The sequence below is a fragment of the Trematomus bernacchii genome, unplaced genomic scaffold (assembly GCF_902827165.1).
Source record: "Trematomus bernacchii unplaced genomic scaffold, fTreBer1.1, whole genome shotgun sequence".
Taxonomy (NCBI): domain Eukaryota; kingdom Metazoa; phylum Chordata; class Actinopteri; order Perciformes; family Nototheniidae; genus Trematomus; species Trematomus bernacchii.
Window position 1 is genome coordinate 298,446 of NW_022987590.1, and position 19,615 is coordinate 318,060.

General features: G+C 38.9%; 1 protein-coding gene across 2 annotated transcripts; it reads left to right on the forward strand.

Moving 5' to 3' along the window:
* The first annotated feature begins 2,630 nt into the window (after positions 1-2,630).
* On the forward strand, positions 2,631-19,384 carry lgmn (legumain). 2 transcript variants are annotated; one of them, XM_034129092.1, is made up of 14 exons: positions 2,631-2,734; positions 3,000-3,142; positions 4,464-4,561; positions 6,337-6,418; positions 6,520-6,602; positions 6,966-7,041; positions 8,714-8,776; positions 9,494-9,560; positions 11,749-11,867; positions 13,584-13,673; positions 16,172-16,381; positions 16,885-17,055; positions 18,411-18,478; positions 18,927-18,980. In XM_034129092.1, exons 2-14 carry the CDS (start codon positions 3,005-3,007, stop codon positions 18,967-18,969), a joined length of 1,308 nt encoding a protein of 435 aa, XP_033984983.1. In that variant the 5' UTR covers positions 2,631-2,734; positions 3,000-3,004; the 3' UTR covers positions 18,970-18,980. The 2 variants fall into 2 exon arrangements, with proteins under 2 accessions (XP_033984983.1, XP_033984982.1); XM_034129091.1 differs by lacking the exon at positions 2,631-2,734 and having other exon boundaries at positions 3,005-3,142; positions 18,927-19,384.
* The last annotated feature ends 231 nt before the right edge of the window (positions 19,385-19,615 follow it).

Consider the following 19,615-nt stretch of genomic DNA (forward strand, 5'->3'; position numbering starts at 1 on the left):
CACGTCTCTTCTCATCTGTTTGTTCTCGTCATTATTTTATATTTTACTATCTAACAGTGTGAATGAAAGAATACACACATTAAGCTGGGAAATGAACCTGTGATGTGCAGAGAGGACGTTTTATGGGTCACTTTCTGTGGTTTATACGGTTTTTATGGCATATCATCTGACAAATCATATGACATTTCTGTACTTTTTCCACTTAAATAGGTTAAAAGGAAATGTGCAGCAAAACTGGTCTCATATTCTGTCACCATGCGAAGAATCTGTAGGTCTGAGAAGTGCATGACATTCACATAAGTCAGAGATGGGAGAAGTACTCAGATCTTGTACTTGAGTAAAAGTAGAAGTACTCAGATCTTGTACTTGAATAAAAGTAGAAGTACTCAGATCTTGTACTTGACTAAAAGTAGAAGTACTCAGATCTGGTACTTGAATAAAAGTAGAAGTAATCAGGTCTTGTACTTGAGTAAAAGTAGAAGTACTCAGGTCTTGTACTTGAGTAAAAGTAGAAGTACTCGGATCTTGTACTTGAGTAAAAGTAGAAGTACTCAGATCTTGTACTTGACTAAAAGTAGAAGTACTCAGATCTGGTACTTGAATAAAAGTAGAAGTACTCAGATCTTGTACTTGAGTAGAAGTATTTCTGTACTTTTTCCACTTAAATAGGTTAAAAGGAAATGTGCAACAAAACTGGTCTCATATTCTGTCAGCATGCGAAGAATCTGTAGGTCTGAGAAGTGCATGACATTCACATAAGTCAGAGCTGGGAGAAGTACTCAGATATTGTACTTGAGTAAAAGTAGAAGTACTCTTGTTCACGAGGCAACATTTGTGGATGCGGAATGAATAATACAGTAAAGTAGAAGACCCTTTAAATTGCACTTTTTTAGTAAATACTGACTACTTGAGTCGGAGTAACACAAACTGCCATTATTGACTTTATATCATCAGTCAGATCATGGGCGTCGCAGCCATTATATGAGGGTGGGACAAGTCCCCCCCACTTTTTCAAATGATTAGTTTAGACCCCCCCACTTTTACTATGCGGAAAGTCCGTGAATCGGTCTATCCACTCGCCGCACTTTGTCGAGCGCTGTGTCAGTGCTTCACTATCAAATGAAATCCATTCCACTTGCTTATTGAGAGAATGCCCAAATCAATGAAACTCCGTTCCATGTTTTCACTGCTACTTTGTACCAAGGCAGATTCTCACATAGCGCGCGCATGTTCAAGGAGTGATGTCATAGTTGGACAGCTCAGATCTGTTGTATGAAGCGATGCCGGTAGCGGAGGTAAGGCACACACACCAAATGTTCAGGAAATGGTTAATACAGCGAAAATCAAAGCTGACGATCTCTTGGTTTGATATGTTTTCTCCCCCAGACAACATGGACATAAGAACATTTTTTTCAAAGAAGAGGAAAGTAAGTCATCAGCTGGTAGCAGTTAATCAGTTAACAGTGATGGCGGCGTCTCACTTCTGGAGAGGAGTTTCGTCTTCATGTCATGATAGAGAGATACAAATACTGAATAGTTTAGATGAGAAAAGGCATCGAAATGCCAGGTTACTAGTATTTATCAGTATTTATTATCACTTCACCACCTCTCTTGACATCTAGGCACTTGAGAGTGAGTCAGAGGCAGAATACAGGGACAGTGGAGAGAGGTCCATTGCTGAGGTGAGTGATGAAAGGGAAATGACAGTTGAGAGTAAATTGTGATGTGGACTCTCATCCCAGGATTTTAAGGAAATCAGTGGGGATCTTGAACAGGAAACATTTCAGTCAAGGGGCATCATATGACCAATATAGACAGAAGAGCAACATTTATTTGAACATTTAAGTCAATGATACCATTCCTAGGTGAACTTAACATCCGTATGGAGTCAGATCAGTCTCAATATTAATAAATGCTCACAGAAGGATTCACAAATGTATTTTGCGATTTATATATAAATGACTCTCCACAACAATATCTCTCAATGCACTCACAAATATTTATTGTTGTATATAAATGTACAAAAAATGGGCATTTAAACTGCTTTTTATTAATTCAAAGACAGCTCTGAATTAATAATCAAATATGTTTCCTGTCTTTACTACTGAAATTACAAAATGTACCCATCATTTTCCTCATGCTAGTATAGCCACATAAAAGTATCAAACCACCTGTTAAAATGCACCAGAATACAGGAAATCTATATATTTTTTCGCCCCCACACCCCCGTTAAAAATGTCCCCCCCACATTCAGGATGCTTCCTACGCCCATGAGTCAGATGAGTGTTAACATAGATTTAGTCAATCTGCTTCTGCATGTCACTTATCCAAGTAATTTATACATATCTAGTAGTTGATCTAGTTTTCCCGTCACCTCAAAAACACACAAATTGATGCATGTTTTGCTGCTCTCCAATCACATGACTGTTTACAGTAAACCCCGAGCTCTATGACTCCGCTCCAATCATTCCTGATGTGTTTGTTTAAAGAAGATCATTTTCCTCAGAAACGATAATCTAGTTTTCCCGTCACCTCAAAAACACACAAATTGATGCATGTTTTGCTGCTCTCCAATCACATGACTGTTTACAGTAAAGCCCCGCCCCCTGAGCTCTCTGATTGGCTCCTGCGGGAGAATTCCCATCTCCCGAGATCATATAAATTGTCCCACTGACTCCATCTATTTACTTTCTGTCTCTCCTTTCCTTCAACACAGCGAAAACACAAAGAAAAGGTAAAAAAAAAATACTCTTGTGTTTGTTCGTAATCCGACTGAGATAAATCCGGCTTGGTTTGTTATTATAATATAATAGATAAATCGCGTTCTTAGCAGTTTTTAAAGTCTGTTTTGCTACCTTGTTGTGCTAAAATCTAGCTAGGTTTTGGGAATGGGCTAATCACGTGATGTCTTGTTTATGTGTTTTACAGTCGGATAAACAAAATAAACAGTATAATAAGAGTGTAATACATGTTAAATAACGCTGTTATTCACCCCACAGAAGGCATGTTGTTCCCCGTGCTGCTGGGCCTGGCTCTCGGGCTGGTTGGTGCCTTCCCCTCCCCGCAGGAGGACGCTGCTCCCGGGAAGAACTGGGTGGTGATAGTCGCTGGATCTAACGGCTGGTACAACTACAGACACCAGGTGAGAAAACACGGAAACTGTTCCCTCAATATCACCTTACCAAGTTCAAACCCTGCGTGACTCAATTGTTGTCATATAACAATAGTCCGCATTGGTTACTGATAAGGTAAAGATAAAGACACTTCCTCTTCACAATGCTTTCTGCAGTCTGCTGAAAAGGTGCAGCTGACTTCTACTTTTTATTATTAAAAACATGTTTCTATAGATTTTTAGAAGATGCATTGTTTCCCGTGCTGGGAGTTGTGGACTACATGTTATTTAACTAGTAATGTAACTACAATTTCAGAAGCTTGCTGGTAGTTCAGCTAAATTCAGTTTTTGTCTAGGTCTAACTAAACAAGTACACAATTAGAAATATCTGTTTCGTTTTCGAGCTTGTCTAAATCAATCAGAATCATATACAAAGTTGATTAAAACATGAACACACTGTAATATATAACGTGTGTTACAATAAAGTGGTTAAAAAGGTGCAAGTTGAATATTCATTTGTTGTGAGAAGTTAAAGAAACTGCCGTGTCTGACAAGGTCTAAAACTGTGTGAAATATATTCTTAGTGGGTAATTCAGTTTTTTAGTTTAAGTGTGATATGTGAACAAGTGGGCCCTATTTTATCTATCGAGAATTTATTGCTTGCATGTGACTTTTCTATATTATATTTTGTCGTAAATTAGTATCACATGTTCATTTTTACATGCTTTCAAAGAACACTGCAAGTCATTAAATAGATGTTAAACCACCCAGACCCCCTCCCTAAGAGATAAGGAAGAATAGAATAGCACACAGACGGTGTTATTACAGATATCATTGTACGACAATACAGCTTTCTCAAAAGATTGTAAGAAAGGGGCTCAAATCTTCAGGAATTTTTTTTACACTTATTTACTGGCTTTTTCAGACATAAAACAGTTACATGAGAATATACAGGATTGCAAATGCAGGTACTGTAAAAAAAGAAAAGAAAAAAGGGGTGTAACAAAACTTAGAGAAGAGAAACTATTAAAAAATTAAGACATTTTATAAGACAGAAACAGAAAACCCCTTAAAGCAGTCCCACCCACCCCTACCTCCAGACTGGGCAATAAGCAACATTGTCAGAAAGGATCAAGAGAGATTCAGTTACACATGCCCGTTAATTAATTTTAAGGAGCTGTATAAATATGGAACAAACCAAACAACAGACAAACAAAAACAACCCAATTAACCAAAGAAAAAATGAATGTTTGCACGTTAAAATCTGTTAACATGACATATTTAACCCTTTAGAAAATTCACCGTTATCTGCAGAAAACTCTTCATACTTTCTTTATTCCCTGACCCTCAGGCCGATGCATGCCACGCGTACCAGATCGTGCACAAGAACGGCATCCCGGACGAGCAGATCGTGATGATGATGTACGATGACTTGGCCAACAATGAGGAGTGAGTCGGCAGTTTTCAGTTTCTCTGCAGCGTATCTTTCTGATAAAGAGACTTCTTCTTTCCACTGAAATCATCAAAAAAACACATTTTACTTTAGAGGCTTTTGTTGTTTTGCAAGTTTAAAAAAAAGCGACTTAATGTCAGCATCTGATATATTTAACACGGCTGCTAAATGTGACATAAAACACACATTTTCTGTTTTATAAATATGTAATGCACGCTGTATCGCATGGTTCAACTAAATTATAATTTTTAGGATTTTAACCCCTAACTTTGCTTGTTATCAATGTCACTATATTAAGATTTAAAGTGCCTTAAATAGTATTTTGAGGTGCCGTATAGAACAAAGTTAGCACTAAAGCTGATGAATAATGATGATGGGCTCTTGATAGGGTCAAAGCATCAGAACAAAGCAACAAGGAAGCGAATATTAAAAGCCTTTATTGTAGTGGGTAAATCATTAATAAGCCATAACATTTCCAAACACTGTAGATGTTTTTCAGATAATAATAATATAAAAATCCCAAATTAATAGTTTTTAGCCACGAGAAAACATTGGATTTTTGAAGATGAAGTCACTTCTAAAAAAGCGTTTTAATATTTAATTCCTTATGTTACTTTTTTCTATATTTCCTTTATGTTCATTTTCTGTTTACAAGTCTTTATAGAGCACCCTATACATACATACCAGCGTTAAATTGATCGCTAAAGTGGTTCATTGTCAAAGAGTCAGCAGAACTCAGGCCGAGTTACAGAGAGTCACAAGGAACTCATTTTACTTCCTGGAGGACTTTGACTCGAGTTTAATGACTGACTGGTGACTGAGTATAAAAGCACACAGCAGTGTTTCACTGTAATCACTGAACACTGATCAGGAGGACTTGTTTACTCTTCGTATTTTACTGACTTTGCTGCTGTGTGTTATAAAAACCTGCAGGAATGTATGAAGAAATGTGTTGTTTGTCTCTAGAGGCTTAAAGAGTCCTCTCCTGCTGATGTTCAGGTGTATATCAGTATGTAGTGTCTCTACTTTAAAGAGTCCTCTCCTGCTGATGTTCAGGTGTATATCAGTATGTAGTGTCTCTACTTTAAAGAGTCCTCTCCTGCTGATGTTCAGGTGTATATCAGTATGTAGTTTCTCTACTTTAAAGAGTCCTCTCCTGCTGATGTTCAGGTGTATATCAGTATGTAGTGTCTCTACTTTAAAGAGTCCTCTCCTGCTGATGTTCAGGTGTATATCAGTATGTAGTGTCTCTACTTTAAAGAGTCCTCTCCTGCTGATGTTCAGGTGTATATCAGTATGTAGTTTCTCTACTTTAAAGAGTCCTCTCCTGCTGATGTTCAGGTGTATATCAGTATGTAGTGTCTCTACTTTAAAGAGTCCTCTCCTGCTGATGTTCAGGTGTATATCAGTATGTAGTGTCTCTACTTTAAAGAGTCCTCTCCTGCTGATGTTCAGGTGTATATCAGTATGTAGTGTAAAAAATGATCAGTCAGTTAATATTGTGAAGCATATTGCAATAGTTATTTCTTCCCATAGTGCAGCCCTTGTTAATAACTAGCTAATGTGTACAGTTTGCAGGCAGTTTGCAGCTTTTCTCACACACTAAGTCTTTGTTGTTGTTGAGCATTGCTGTGAAGACATGTGAGTTCCTGCCAGGTTCTGCCTCTGATATGTTGACAGGCAGCAGTTGAATGATTCACTGATCAGGTGGTGGTGTGTTTTCTCAGCTAGTTTCACTTCCTCCTGCTCATCTGACTATTTTATTCCGCAGTAACCCCACACCAGGGATAGTGATCAACCGGCCCAATGGTACTGATGTGTACAAGGGAGTTCCTAAAGACTACATCGGGGACGTGAGTGCAAATATTAGAACAGGAGTGCAAAATCAGAGCTCCTGAAAACATGTTTGCATTGACAGATTGTATAAACGTTCTGATATGCTGTTCTCCTGCAGGATGTGACCCCACAGAACTTCCTAGCCGTGCTGAAGGGCGACTCCTCCAACGTGAAAGGAGGATCTGGAAAAGTGCTGAAGAGGCAAGTGTCATGGAAAACCTGGAAACATTTAAAAAAATATTATTTACATGCCTGAGAAATCCTCCATCAGGAAATATATTGATACCGTAATGCATGCAGAATACACTGATAATACAGTCGACAGAAAAACATGAATGGTGTGTGTCTGCAGTTTGTATTTTTCATACTGTAGGTTGTGAATGGTCCTGGGAATTTGTATTGAAGTTCCTTTGAAAGTCATGAAAAATATTTGTATTTGCGCTTAACAAGAGAGTAAAAGAGAAGTGACTCTTTGAAGAGATGATAAGGCATCAGGACAATGCACCAATTCCGGTTCATCCAGATAACATGTACTGACTTCTCTCGGTCTCTTTGTTTTGGCAGCGGTCCCAACGATCATGTGTTCGTGTACTTCACTGACCACGGAGCGCCGGCTATCCTGGCTTTCCCCAATGATGACGTGAGCACTTTTCCCACTTCCTGTTTCTGCTAATGTTCACTCAGCTTAAAGGTCACCTATTATGCAAAATCCACTTGTTCATGTCTCTTCTACATCAACATGTGTCCCCTCTTCTTCATGTCTCTTCTACATCAACATGTGTCCCCTCTTCTTCATGTCTCTTCTACATCAACATGTGTCCCCTCTTCTTCATGTCTCTTCTACATCAACATGTGTCCCCTCTTCTTCATGTCTCTTCTACATCAACATGTGTCCCCTCTTCTTCATGTCTCTTCTACATCAACATGTGTCCCCTCTTCTTCATGTCTCTTCTACATCAACATGTGTCCCCTCTTCTTCATGTCTCTTCTACATCAACATGTGTCCCCTCTTCTTCATGTCTCTTCTACATCAACATGTGTCCCCTCTTCTTCATGTCTCTTCTACATCAACATGTGTCCCCTCTTCTTCATGTCTCTTCTACATCAACATGTGTCCCCTCTTCTTCATGTCTCTTCTACATCAACATGTGTCCCCTCTTCTCCATGTCTCTTCTACATCACATGTGTCCCCTCTTCTCCATGTCTCTTCTACATCAACATGTGTCCCCTCTTCTTCATGTCTCTTCTACATCAACATGTGTCCCCCTCTTCTTCATGTCTCTTCTTCATCAACATGTGTCCCCTCTTCTTCATGTCTCTTCTACATCAACATGTGTCCCCTCTTCTTCATGTCTCTTCTACATCAACATGTGTCCCCTCTTCTTCATGTCTCTTCTACATCAACATGTGTCCCCTCTTCTTCATGTCTCTTCTACATCAACATGTGTCCCCTCTTCTTCATGTCTCTTCTACATCAACATGTGTCCCCTCTTCTTCATGTCTCTTCTTCATCAACATGTGTCCCCTCTGTGTAAAGAGACTCTGAAAGTTTCAGGAACAAAGATTCTCTCTCTTTTTGTCCTGATCCATTTTTATAAAAACCTGTCTGAAAATGAGCTGATCAGATTTTGGCCACTTTATGATGTCATAACGATGTTTGTCTTGTGTAACCATTAGCCAATCAGCAACCAAGGTAACCCCCCCCCCCCCCTTATCACCTGAATCTCCTCCTAGAGCACCATTGAGTTCTTTGTAACCAAATATCTCTCAGAGGGGCGTGGGGAGGGGCTCCTTATTTTTCATCTAAAGTTACAGACAGAGAATCAGCACTTTTGAAACAGGGCTGAAACAGAGGGGATTATGGGTAATGCTGCAATGATCTGTTTGGTATTTGGAGCCAAACACTTCAGAGACATGATTTGTATATATCTGAGACCTGTAATATATTGATGAAAAACAGGATAATAGGAGACCTTTAAAGCACCGAACTGAACTCACGGCTGTAATGTTGTTCAGCTCGTTTCTCTCAGATCATTATCTATGTCAAGATCTGTCATGTAACGTTTAAATACCTTACTGTGTGGAGACATTCATTTGGCATCTGCACAGTTTCTTTTAAATAAATATAACATTATTTCAGATGCAAGAGCCACATCTTTAAAATTAGAATGTATTCAGATCCTTTACTCCAAACTAAAAGCCCAAATCCAACACTTTGAAAGTAATTTCTTTAAAATCCCTGCGTTGAGAATGCTAGTTTGATCAAGAAGTAAATATTAAATGACCTTTGTATCCTCTCTTTCTCTCCGCAGCTGAGTGCCACAGACCTCCAGGACACCATCAAATACATGCACGAGAACAAGAAATACAAAAAGGTACAATTTGATACAAGTTTTCTGCTTTAAATTCCACTTTTATGAGTATTTTCTTTTGCACTCATAGCTCATAAGCCCCTAGCATTGGGGTTATAGTTAGTGATGGTGTTATGCTGCACTATATTGACGTGCTGAATCAAAACATCCCTCAATCTAGTGTAAAGGTTAATGATATATGGACATTTGGTAAAGGTTTGAACTTATTGCAGGGCTGATTCCTGTGTATATAATAAAGTTATATTTAGTATGTTAGCAAAAGTGAACATTATGCGTGCTGTAAAGGTTTTTAAAATGCTGTTATGATTTGCGTGTAATCGTTTTTACAAGATCTTTCTGTTGTATTTCAAAACAGTTCAAACACAAAAGTCCTACACACAAAAAACTCTGTATTTGCATATGTTAAGAAACTGTTTTTGGCAGGTATACTTATTTCCTTTCTTTGCTCAGCATTGGATAAGAATATTGAAACCACTCTCAGGTCTGTAAATATGAACCTGCAGCCGTTAGCTTAGCTTAGCACAAAGCATGGTAACGGTTGGAAACAGCTAGCACGGCTCCATCAGAGAGTAACTAAAATCCACCACGTCTCAATGACATGTTATAACGTATTTTTCTTACAGTATAAAGGTCACAGATAAACCCAAGTCATGTGATTGTGACCCTGTGCTTGACATTCACATCATAACTCTTGTTTTTGCCCTTTTCTTTTGCTGACAGATGGTTTTGTACATCGAGGCATGTGAGTCCGGGTCGATGATGACCGACCTGCCTGCTGACATCGACGGTGAGTTCAACTTTGAACCTCATCAGACACTCTCCTGTTAAGCTAAGAGATGATAAAACCTTCATGAATTAATCAAAAGTGTCGATCCATGAGTTTCCTAATCCTCCGACGACATGAATTTGACTTTTCCCTCACATTTTTGAAGTCTTAGAGCTCATGTGATTTATGTTTCAAGATAAAGTTCCTGTTTTTAACGTCTACTGTCGTGTCTGTGCTGAGGTTCAGACTCAGGTTTGTGTATTTAAACGCTGAGGTCAGCATTATGGTGTGTGGTAATCTGTGAGCAGTGTGTCATGTGATGAATATAACAGGACGTGATTCATGTCACGTTTTTACATCCCTTTTTTATATAAAACACACTTTCATCCGTACCCAGACAGAGAAGTGAGAATCTGGTGACCCGTTTGTATTTAATTCAGGACAAAGTACCAAGAAAAGGAATAATCTGATAATAAAATAATGTAGAATAATCTGGAAACACTTCATAATAAAATCACACTTTTTTTTTTTTTAATTAAGAGTTAGTAGTAGTTATTAGTTCTATGTTTGTTTTTGATTCATTACAATTTGCATTATAGCTTAAAACAGACGATAACAATTACATTTTAATTAAATAAACTCTTTATGGACACTTAATTATTGTCATAACATCTTATAAACTATAGTATGTATTTCTTTATGATTACCACATTATTTTTGTATGAATTGTTTGTCAAATAGATAATGCACATTACACAGAGAGATGGACCACAACCCAATTATTAACCACTATAACAAATAAGTATTATCTGTATGTCTTAGTAATGTTTATAGGTGCTTCACAAAGTATTTATTAACCATTTAACACGTTTTAAATGTATGTTAGTCATCCAAATACTGTTTATACAAATCATTAACAACTAATTCATGTTGAATGGTTGGGTATCGTTTGAAATGTATCGATTCCGATTCCGGTTCTTATCGATTCCGGTTCTTATTGATTCCCCGTTTCAATTCCAAAATTGTAAAAGAAAGAGGTCAAACGTTTAGATAACAAAAATATCTTTATTCTTTTAAGCTTTAACTGACATTTTTACAAATAAAAAATATACATGCAACACAAATGTATTGCACAATAGCTGTGCTTTATTTTAACTGAGCTAAGCCTGTGGCAAGCTATTAACAGGCATTACACTGTGCCTAGTCTTTTTCTTTTTTAGTGTAGTGGAGCCTCACTTTAGAGCGTTTACCGCGACCCATCTTTGGTGTTATGAAGTGACTGAGCTCGTGAACTGTCTACGGGAGGGCGGGGGGAGCCTTGCTGCGGGGCAACTGTGGACCTCTGTCGCCTGTCAGCGCAACTTACACGATGCCGTTTAAAAAAATTAAGGGCGGTGCCGGCCGTCAGCGTACCGAGCCGCCCGCCAACGGCCCGCTGGCGACCGGCCGTTCTGTGATTCTCCAGAACACACAGATGGCCAGTCCGCCCTTACCCTGTATTCCACCGGGTCGCCGCGGCGCAGACGGACCCGGTGGAATACAGGGTCTACCGCGTTTAGGAACCGTTAAGCAGAACCTAAATTGTGTATTTTGTATGGGTATCAACCGAGTTTCGGTTCCCAACCCTATTCGTCACCGGCTTGGGCTTCAATCTCAGGATCCATGTATTTCTGATCCTCTCCAGAATGGAAGTAGTCATCACATACAGAGCATCAACTAGTTCCTGAACAGTGTCCTTCACATGCTGATATCCAAGAGAGGGAGTTACACAGTCACAAGATGGAGGAATAGAAAGCAGTATTCAATGTTTACTTCAGATTAGCTCCACGTCAGAAATGAGCATGCTTGTCATATGTCTATCTCCATAGAGGCTGAATCATCATGTTAATCACATAGCTATCATATGCCTAAAACAGTCCTGATGCTCTTCTAGGTAATCATACATCCTGTCATGTACACAGCTACAGTTGGGATACCTTTGTTATCATGTGGACTCTGATATTGGAAGAGCATTTTCCCAACAAAGCTCTAACGTCACAAATGAATACTTTTTCCAAGTTAGTCAGTGTGCTCAGGAGTCGCAACTTTAATGTGAATCGGTCCAATTCACCTGTCTCTGTCTGTTTGGACCAGCTTCACCTGCTGCTAAATGATAGTTCTCTTCCAAACTCTTCCGCAGTTTAACCTGGAGGACATGTCTGTGTTTCAGTTTACGCCACGACAGCATCTAACTCCCACGAGTCGTCGTACGCCTGCTACTACGACGAGAAGAGGGACACCTACCTGGGAGACTGGTACAGCGTCAACTGGATGGAGGACTCCGACGTGGTGGGTGCTTCTTTGTCAAACTACGCTTTTCATTTTAGGATTATGAGAATAGCTATGCAACATTGTGTGTGTGATGAAGACAATGTGAGGGGTTTCACAACCAAAGCTTCCCTGTATGTCAGCAGGTGGATAGAAGCTGTAGAGTTTGCATTAACTGTAACTTAGGCCGTGTTAGGAGATGTGATAAATAAGATCTAATAACTAACGGTAATGAAGCTGAACCGGATGCACACCTTACTACCTGTGAATGCTTTTTTGCATATGAAGGCAATTTGAATCCAATGCTACTATGAAATGCCTCAAAAAGCGGTTTTATTTCACTGTGGCCGAGTGCGGTCGTCTTTGAACCATTACTGTTACTGAACATCATCTCAAAATGTCATTGTTCACACGACACACGAGTGACATTTCATCTGCTTTTTAGCATTTACTATTTCAAAGTAGTTCACCTGATTCTACTTCCAAAGGACTTCAATATAAAACTACATTTTTACATCAGAGGTTTCCAAATGTTGATACTTGAAATCCTTCTAGTGCTGCTATTATAAATACATGTATGTTGTCAGTAAAAATACTCCATTAAACGTCAACTGTATTTCCGTACAGTACTTAGCAAGCAGGATGTATCATTTTACATTTTAAAAATTAGCAAGCAATAGCACTTCTGCTTTCAGCCTTTACTCTAAATGTAGCTCACCTGATTTACTGCCCACAGGACTTCACTTTAAACTACATTTTACATCAGATGCCTCCAACTTAAACCCTTTGTAGTGCTTCTATTATAAGTCAAGTATTCTGTGAGAATGCAAAGTAAAAAGACTCCATTGAAAGTACAAGTTAACTGTATTTCCGTACAGTACTTTGCATGCTAAGATATAACATTTCAACATGTTTGCACGTTTTGTTTGGAGGAAATTCCACACAAAAACAGAAACAACCTGTTTGGCAAGAAATGAACAAATAATAGAAGTTTAAAGCAAAGTTTTGTTATTTAATAAAGTCAATAAAAGTCAAAAAGCATTTAACAGAGTTAATCTATTTCAGCTGAAAGGACAGAGTCTTGCACCAAAAGGTTCGTACAAGATCTGACCACATACCACAGAAAATACAAACACTTTATTCAGAAGGAGGGAAGGGGAAGGTCCTCGGCAAGCGGATTTACATTACAGGAAGTGTTGACCAGATGGTTGAAACTCACATACATATTAATTACAAACCAATGGTTGTAGAGACAGCCTTTTGTCTGTTCTAAGGAAGTGGAAATCAGATGTGAATTCAAACTGTGGGAAATAAACAGAGACCGAATACTTATGATTAAATTAGATTTAATTATACATTTCTACAACACTAAGCATTAAGCAAGCACATGCATTTTCTTCAGAGAATTTTGCCATTTCACGTTGTTTTTTTTAATAATTAGTGTGATTTTACCACTGTGTAATACCAACTCAGACTATATGAAGTCTGTATTTTCTGGTATCAGAGAGAGAGGAGAAGGAAAAGGAAGTGCAACTCTTTAGTTTCTAACCAGCAGAACAAAACCTGTGTATTTTTGCATAAGCACTGAGAGCACCTGCTGCCATTCAATATATAAACTACTCCAAACAGAAGCTTGAACTTCATTAGAAGAAATATATTCGATTTTGGAAATATTTAGTTTCTTATTTTTCTGAAACTGTTGTTGATGTGTTTGTCTCTCTCTCTCTGTGTTTCCAGGAGGACCTGAATAAGGAAACTCTGTCCAAGCAGTTTAAGATCGTGAAGAGCCACACCAACACCAGCCACGTGAAGCAGTTCGGAAACAAGGTGAGAGGAAGAGGAGAGAAACACAAGAGGAGGGGGAATGTAAAGTGAAATACCCCCCATGACACAGATACTTTATATATTTCTTTATCCGTCGCTGCAGGGTTTGTCTTCTCTTGTTGGGAAGAGATGGTAGATAGGTTAAGTACCGTCTTGTTATAATATGTAGGTTTCCAGTTGGGAATTACGGATCTTTACGGTTCCTTTCCGAGAGCCGTTCAAAAGAGCCGTTTTATTTTTAAAGGGGGTGGGGTTACTAGTTTTATCTGCGAAATAATCACCAGGATAATGATTGACTGTATTGCCAGAAATCTACTTTTACTCACAGAAAAAAATGTATAACTTGCTTCATCTCTCAGCCAGCCAAACTACTACTCAAGCAGCACGCGTTATGCCATCATCTACGGAACATTTGCATTCAGGAAAGCAAGTTCCATTAAAGGCGAGTGGATTTATGGCAGGTGACGATAAAAAAAAAAGAAAAAAAGGGCTCTCACCAAGTACGACTCGGTTCCCTTCGTTCGTACCAAAGACCGGTCACATCACTATTTCCAGTTAATTTCTAGTCACTTTAACCTGAAATATTTTACTGTTTCCAAACATTTGGTAATCATGGTCATGTGTAGGTTAACTGTGTGTAGCGGCTGTTTACATTACATTTCATTTAGCTGACGCTTTTATCCAAAGCGACTTACAATAAGTGCATTCGACCAGGAAGATACAAACTTGAAGAAAACAGAATCATATAAGTACATCAGGTTTCATAGAGACAAAACATTTCAAGTGCTACTGAACAGGCTTTAGATAAGCCAGTCCTTTATTAGTATATAAGTGCTTTGTTAGTAATTGTATCGCTCGAAGTGGAGTCGAAAGAGATGAGTTTTCAGTCTGCTCTGGAAGGTGTGTAAGCTTTCTGCTGTCCTGAGGCCTGTACTACGAAGCTGGTTCAACTTAACCTGGATATGTTGGAGTTAGCCGGTTGGCCCAATCCAAAACATACGCGCTGGCGCTAAACTGTACTACGACGCTGGATATCAAGTGGATCGCTCAAGCCAGCCGTGTCCTATCTAGTTAGGTGCGCGTTCACATGAAAGGGGTGGTATTTGGAGCATTCAACCAATCACAAACACGGAGAAGCGTACTGACAGCGCAGCGTCATACTTCCTGAATGAAAAGTGAACTTTAATATTAGTCAAATATGAGGAAGTTAAACTTTAAACATCCATGACTTAAACACTTTACCCAGGATAAAAGCCACATAGCTGCACCTGCAAGGTGAATACAGCTGGTAAAAGAAAAAGTGTTTGAATGCGTACATTAACAGGTTTATGAAATCACTGCCCCGTCCAAGACACGAGTGGATCTGACTTTAATTACATTTGACTCGAGTGTTTCGTCAACTTAATGTGTTGCTTAAAATAATACTTCTGCATACAGTATGTGACACTGTGAGTGTTGCACGGCCAGATACGGCTCAGCTGACTCAGATAAGGAAATATATGATACATTATTATGTGATATGATATGAATGATAATGGGACACATCGACGTCTGCACTCACAGTGCCGCGGACTGTACTTAATGTTATTCTGATCCGGTTACTTATGTTGTGGCAGATATTTAAGTAAGCTTTCTTAACGCTAATGTTATAATAGTCAGATTGCTCTGAAGATGGGAGGGGATATTCTATTAATTTTCACGTTCACACAGTCAGTTGATTTTGGCCGGTCGTCTTTCCTGCAACAGCAGTTTTTCTGTATTTCCTTTCTCCTCCTGTCATATGAATTGATCGCTTTAAACTCCGCACACGGAGCTCTGATTGGTCAGCAGGCGGTGCTTTCACTGAGTTGATCTCTTAGCCTGCCACCTAACCTGCTCCGGAGCAGGTTAGCCGCTCAGCATAAGTTACCATGGAAATCTAGCCCGCTAAAAAGAGAACCAGCGTCGTAGGACCGGAAAGCCTGAGATTTCCCTGAATTTAGCCGGCTAAGCGAAAATCCAGCTTCGTAGTACAGGCCTCTGGTGTCAATGGGGAGCTCATTCCACCATTTTGGAGCCAGGATAGCAAACCCACGTGTTTTTGCTGATGGGAACTTGGGTCCCCCTCGCAGTGCGGGTGCAATTGTACTCTAAACAATAAACAAAACAAACTCAAAATGAAACGGCCCAACGGATGTAATCAGTGATTGCTGGTGCTCTGCTTGTTTAACCATAGATCCCAAATACTGATCCATTCACTGTATACTAAAATACATGTTTAATTAAAAACAAATCAATGAACAGCTCCAACAGTAATGGAGGTGGAAAAACACGTTTCCTGCTACAGTGTAGAATAGATATGTCGATGAAATTCTTAGGTCACAGGCTGCTCCAACAGTGCAACACAATAAAACAGATAAAATAGTGCAAGTAAATACAAATCAAATAGAATAGAAGTAGTGCCATAAGAGTCTATATACAAGTGATAAATAATGTGTAATGATTTCCTCCCCTCTTCCCAGACTCTGGCTCACATGAAGGTCATCGCCTTCCAGGGGAACTCTAAGTCAGGTGTTCGACCCGCCCCCCCGATGACCCTGCAGCCAATCGCTGACAGAGACCTGACGCCCAGCCCCGACGTCCCACTGGCCATCCTGAGGAGGAAGATGATGAAGTCCAACGACATCCAGGAGGTCCGAGGACTGCTGATGGAGATCAACTCTCACCTGAAGGTACACACACACACACACACACACACATACACATACACACACACACACACACACACACACACACACACACACACACACACACATACACACAGTGCACAGTTTTATTATTATGCTGCTGTGTTCATTGTATTTTTGTAACTCTGGCACAACAATTTCCTTCGGGATAAATAAAGTATTATATTATCTTATCTAATGGTCTGTGTGTGTGTGTGTGTGTGTGTGTGTGTGTGTGTGTGTGTGTGTGTGTGTGTGTGTGTGTGTGTGTGTGTGTGTGTGTGTGTGTGTGTGTGTGTGTGTGTGTGTGTGTGTGTGTGTGTGTGTGTGTGTGTGTGTGTGTGTGTGTGTGTGTGTGTGTGTGTGTGTGTGTGTGTGTGTGTGTGTGTGTGTGTGTGTGTGTGTGTGTGTGTGTGTGTGTGTGTGTGTGTGTGTGTGTGTGTGTGTGTGTGTGTGTGTGTGTGTGTGTGTGTGTGTGTGTGTGTGTGTGCGTGTGTGCGTGTGTGCAGGTGAAGGAGATGATGGCTGAGACGATGCGCCAGGTGGTGGAGAAGGTGACGGGGAACCAGCTGAAGGCGGAGGAGGTCTTGAACTCCAGATCTGATCTGACTCAGACCCGCTGCTACATGAATGCGCTCACACACTACAAACACAACTGCTTCAACTGGCACAAGACGGAGGTACGGCTGCACAGAGAGGCGTCTCTGCACCAACAATAATAATAATACAAATAATAACAAAGCTTTATTTATATAACACTTTCCATACAACACATGCAGCTCAAAGTGCTTTACAAAATGACACATCACAAGTTAAAAATAAACAACCAGAAGTTCCCCTCAGATTGTTTGTTAAGAACTTTAAAGGTACATGCAGCAACATATAACATTTGAGCAGGTTAAGAGACACAAGGAGGTCAAATGTATGATAATACAAATAAATAATAGTTTCTCTCTGACAGACAAGACATGAGACAACTGAGTCGATGCAACAATATAAAATATAAAATAACAATGACTAATTATTTAACAAAAACTGACTCAAAATGTTCTTTAACAAGGTTTTTAACAGAGTTAGGAGACGGCACAGATGTAAAAGACGAGAGTAAAATGTAGTTTAGAAAAATAAGATAACATTATAGACTGTTCTTTCTATATTCTAAGGACTATGGCTCCAATTTCCAACCAGTTTTTTTATCAAATGTAGTTTTAAAAAGAGAAAAATCACCAAAAGAGTAGACTAAGTATTAAATACTGTATTTTCTGTATTAGGAAAACATTGGAGTAAACAATGACAACAAGAAGATTGGATATTTTGGCTGAATTTCAATATTCAATATAATTTTAATTGCTCAAAGTAATTATGGTTTACTTTGACCAAATCTAGACCAAAAATGAGTCTTAAATGTTTCTTTTGATACTAAATATCAAAGTGTTTTTCACATATCTGGACCACAGCACAGTTACCCTTTTAAGTTAAAATTAACAAAACTGCAACAGAAAGAAACAAGGGTATTTTTTGAGGGAATTTTTTCAGTTTAATCTGATTATTAAAATGTTTTTTATCTACAAAATAGACTAAAGTAGTTTTGTATTTATTTGTTTCCGTATCAGGACACAGCAGACAGATTTATGAAGTAGTTTCAGTTATTAATATGGTTTTACTTCTGCATAAGTGTAACAAATAAACAAGATTAACATTCAGGATGAGAAACAGTGACCTGAGAGTAACCCTGCAGTCCAGATATAGAAAGTATTAAAAGGAAGGGGAGTTTTATTCTTATTTTCTTTTACCCTACATTGATCGCACCTTAATTTAAATACGTACTTTCCCACATCTGTACATTCAGAAAGATGTTTCCTTTCCTTTTTCACTGGAAATATTTGACATTTTGAATGCCACAACCAGGGGGAAATAAACTGTGTTCTTTAATATTTAAATGTCCATTTATTTCCTCATGTGATGTGAATAAACTGTGTTCTTTAATATTTAAATGTCCATTTATTTCCTCATGTGATGTGTTCCTGTGTTTCAGTTTGAGTACGCTCTGAGACACCTGTACGCTCTGGTGAACCTGTGTGAGAGAGGATACCCTGCAGACAGGTACGCTCCACGAAACACCAAATAAAACACTTTATTGTTGGTTTTATACTTTTCTTTTTGAGTCACCAGTAGAGGGTAAGAGGTATGTTCTTCAATGTAAAGATACACAACATTTTAAGAGGACATACCACATGCAAAATCAACATTCAGGTGATTATTTTACAATTTTTTGTCTATAGATTTCTCCTATATTCACCAGAAGTAATCACTACATAATGCCTAATTTGCGTATTTAAATATAACCTGTCAGAAAACTTGTAATATATTAAATGATTGTCTTAATGTCAGAAAGGAAGTGGGGAAGTTTCATGATATCTGTTAGCAAGGAAGAAAATGTCCCTATTCACCTGCTGTGTCTCCCCTTAAGAAGGCAAAGGAAAATTGAATTATTGGTCGTTAAAAGTTGAATATTTGATACTGAAATTGTGTTTTTTTTGTCTCTCTGCAGCATCCTGCTCGCCATGGACTCTGTGTGTCATTTCAGCAAGTAAAGGGGTTTCTAGAAAATCCTTAAACGGCTTCTTCTCCTTCATGTGGGAGAACCAGACGAGCTTCTCTTTGCACTGCTTTACAAATCAATCTGACGTGGAGTCACCGTTTCATCAACACTTCTTATTCTGTTTTTACCTTGTGATGTATTTTTGATTTTACTGAGAACTTTTAAACCTGTTTTATGATGAGTTGCACCCTCACTGTGATCAATATTGTGGATATTTTTACCCTTTTTAGGATATCAGATAGACAATTATAATGTTCATTTGCTCTTAGTGGTATGGACGGTCTGAAATGAATGGATGATTGGCATGTGGAGGACATACCGCTGAACACTGAATGTTTGCTGAACCTCAAGAGACTGTTGTAAACACTGGGATCTTGAAATAAAATCTAAAAACTGCAAAAAAGTCACTCATATTTCCACTATTTCTTTCCCTCTGTGGACATTCAATGCCTGCTGTTATTATCCCATATTGTCAAAATTACACTAGTATTTCACATTGTGGTATTCGTCACACATTAGCAGTAGCTAGTCTTCAGAAAAGGGATTGTATGGTGTTCAAATAAATCTACCGTTGACAGTTACACATCCTCTACCGTTAACCACTGTCAGCTTTATGAGGATTGTGGATCCCTGAGAGC